At 36.5% G+C, this 2,042-nt stretch overlaps 1 protein-coding gene across 1 annotated transcript; it reads left to right on the forward strand.

Moving 5' to 3' along the window:
• Positions 1-430: 430 nt before the first annotated feature.
• LOC113295780 lies at positions 431-1,761 on the forward strand. Its single transcript, XM_026544103.1, has 3 exons — positions 431-1,043; positions 1,143-1,195; positions 1,237-1,761. The coding sequence occupies exons 1-3, from the start codon at positions 431-433 to the stop codon at positions 1,759-1,761; spliced, it is 1,191 nt and encodes a 396-aa protein (XP_026399888.1).
• The last annotated feature ends 281 nt before the right edge of the window (positions 1,762-2,042 follow it).

A 2,042-nucleotide genomic window follows, 5' to 3' on the forward strand; every position in this document is an offset into this window, starting at 1 on the left:
ATGGTGTGATGAACATCCCAATTGGTTGGAGTATAGTATCGAAAAAGACGCAGCTTTTTGTTTATGTTGCTACTTATTCAGGCCAAAAAATGAGAGTCCTTTTGTTGGCGAAGGCTTTAGATATTGGAAGAATAAAAAAGCATTACATGATCATGTTGGTGGCATTAATAGTCCCCATAACAAAGCTAGACAGAGTTGTGAAGATCTCTTCGATCTAAATCAGCCCATTACAATAATTTTTCATAAATACAAAGATCAGACAAAGAATCAGTACCAAAAGCGGTTGGAGGCATATATTAATTGTGCTAGATTTCTTTTACGGCAAGGGCTTTCGTTTCGTGGACATGATGAATCTGAGGAATCTAAAAATCGAGGAAATTTTATCGAACTTTTGAAATAGTTAGGGGACAACAATAAGGAAATAAAAGCGATGATATTGGATAATGCTCCTGAGAATGAGAAAATGATAGCGCATGACATTCAAAAGGATATAGCAAGTGCAATTTCTTTTGGAATTATTTCCTCAATTACAAAAGAAATTGGTGATGGATTATTTTCCCTTCTCGTAGATGAATCACGCGACATATCTTCGAAAGAGCAAATGGCCATCGTATTGCGCTACGTAAAAGATGGTTGTGTAATTGAGCGTTTTGTGGGTATCAAGCATGTATCATATACAACAGGTCTTTCACTAAATCTACAATCGATGATTTTTTTTTCCAGACATGGATTAAGCATTTCCAAGGTGCGAGGTCAAGGTTACGATGGGGAAAGCAATATGCAGGGTGAGTACAATGGTTTGAAAACACTTGTCTTGAATGAAAACAGTAGTGCATACTCTGTTTATTGTTTTTCTCATCAACTTCAGCTAGCAGTTAGGGCCGTGTCAAAGAAACATACTTATGTTGAGGACTTATTTCTACTAGTCACTAATATAGTGACTGTCGTTGAAGGGTCAACGAAACGTCAAGATTTGATTCTGGAAAAACAAGCCACTTTAGTTTATGAGGCAATTGATAGAGGTGAACTCTCTACATGGCAAGGTTTAAATCAATAAACCAACCTTAAACGAGACGGCGACACTTGTTGGAGTTCCCACCAGAATACTCTAATCAGTATGACTAATATGTTTTCGGTTGTAGTTGATGTCCTGGATACATTGGCACATCATTCAGACAAAAAATTTGAAGCAAGAGTTCTCCGAGATTCAATTCACACATACAATTTTGTTTTTAGCTTACACTTGATGAAAAATATAATGGGTATCACGGCAGATTTGTCGCAAGCTTTGTAGAGGAAAGATCAAGATATTGTGAATGCCATGAAACTGTTTACCATATGCAAGCAACGATTGCAAAAGATGGATGGGAATCTTTATTACCACAAGTTTCTTCTTTTTGCGAGAAACACGAAATTGAAGTTCTTAACATGGAAGACATGTTTTGTTTTCCAAGAAAATCAAAACGCTTAGCTCCACATATCACTAATTTGCATCATTATCGTGTCGAGTTCTTCTATGAAGTAATAAACATGCAACTCCTGGAGTTAAATTACCGTTTTTCAGAAACGACTACCGAGTTATTTCTTTGTGTGGCATCCTTGAGCCCTATCGACTCATTTTCTGCTTTCGATAAGCAAAAGCTTGTCTGCCTTGCTCAATTATATCCGAGTGACTTCTCTGCTGTTGAACTGGGGATTCTTGAAGATCAACTTGAAACCTATATAGTGGTCATGAGATCAAGTGGTGATTTTTGGGGTTGAAAAGTATTGATGATCTTGCTAAAAGAATGGTTGAGAAAAAATAAAGATCAAGTGTACCCATTGGTTTATTTGCTTTTGACGTTAGCGTTGCTCTTACCAGTTGCTACAACTACCATAAAAAGAGTATTTTTCCGGTATGAAAATTATGAAGACTCGGCTACGCAATCGAATGGCAGATGAGTGGATGAATGATAATTTGCTTTGTTATATTGAAAAAAATGTTTTTGATGCTATTGATAACAAGGTTATCATACGACGGTTCCATAAAATGAAAAATCGTC

Source organism: Papaver somniferum, chromosome 7 (genome assembly GCF_003573695.1).
Source record: "Papaver somniferum cultivar HN1 chromosome 7, ASM357369v1, whole genome shotgun sequence".
Classification (NCBI taxonomy): domain Eukaryota; kingdom Viridiplantae; phylum Streptophyta; class Magnoliopsida; order Ranunculales; family Papaveraceae; genus Papaver; species Papaver somniferum.

Excerpts from the sequence above, each read along its gene's own strand:
- LOC113295780 (XM_026544103.1), top strand. The coding sequence starts at position 431 with ATGATATTGGATAATGCTCCTGAGAATGAGAAAATGATAGCGCATGAC. Across the intron at positions 1,044-1,142 it reads TGAACTCTCTACATGGCAAG|TTGATGTCCTGGATACATTG; the intron begins GTTTAAATCAAT and ends TTTCGGTTGTAG. Across the intron at positions 1,196-1,236 it reads ACAAAAAATTTGAAGCAAGA|CTTACACTTGATGAAAAATA; the intron begins GTTCTCCGAGAT and ends TTTTGTTTTTAG.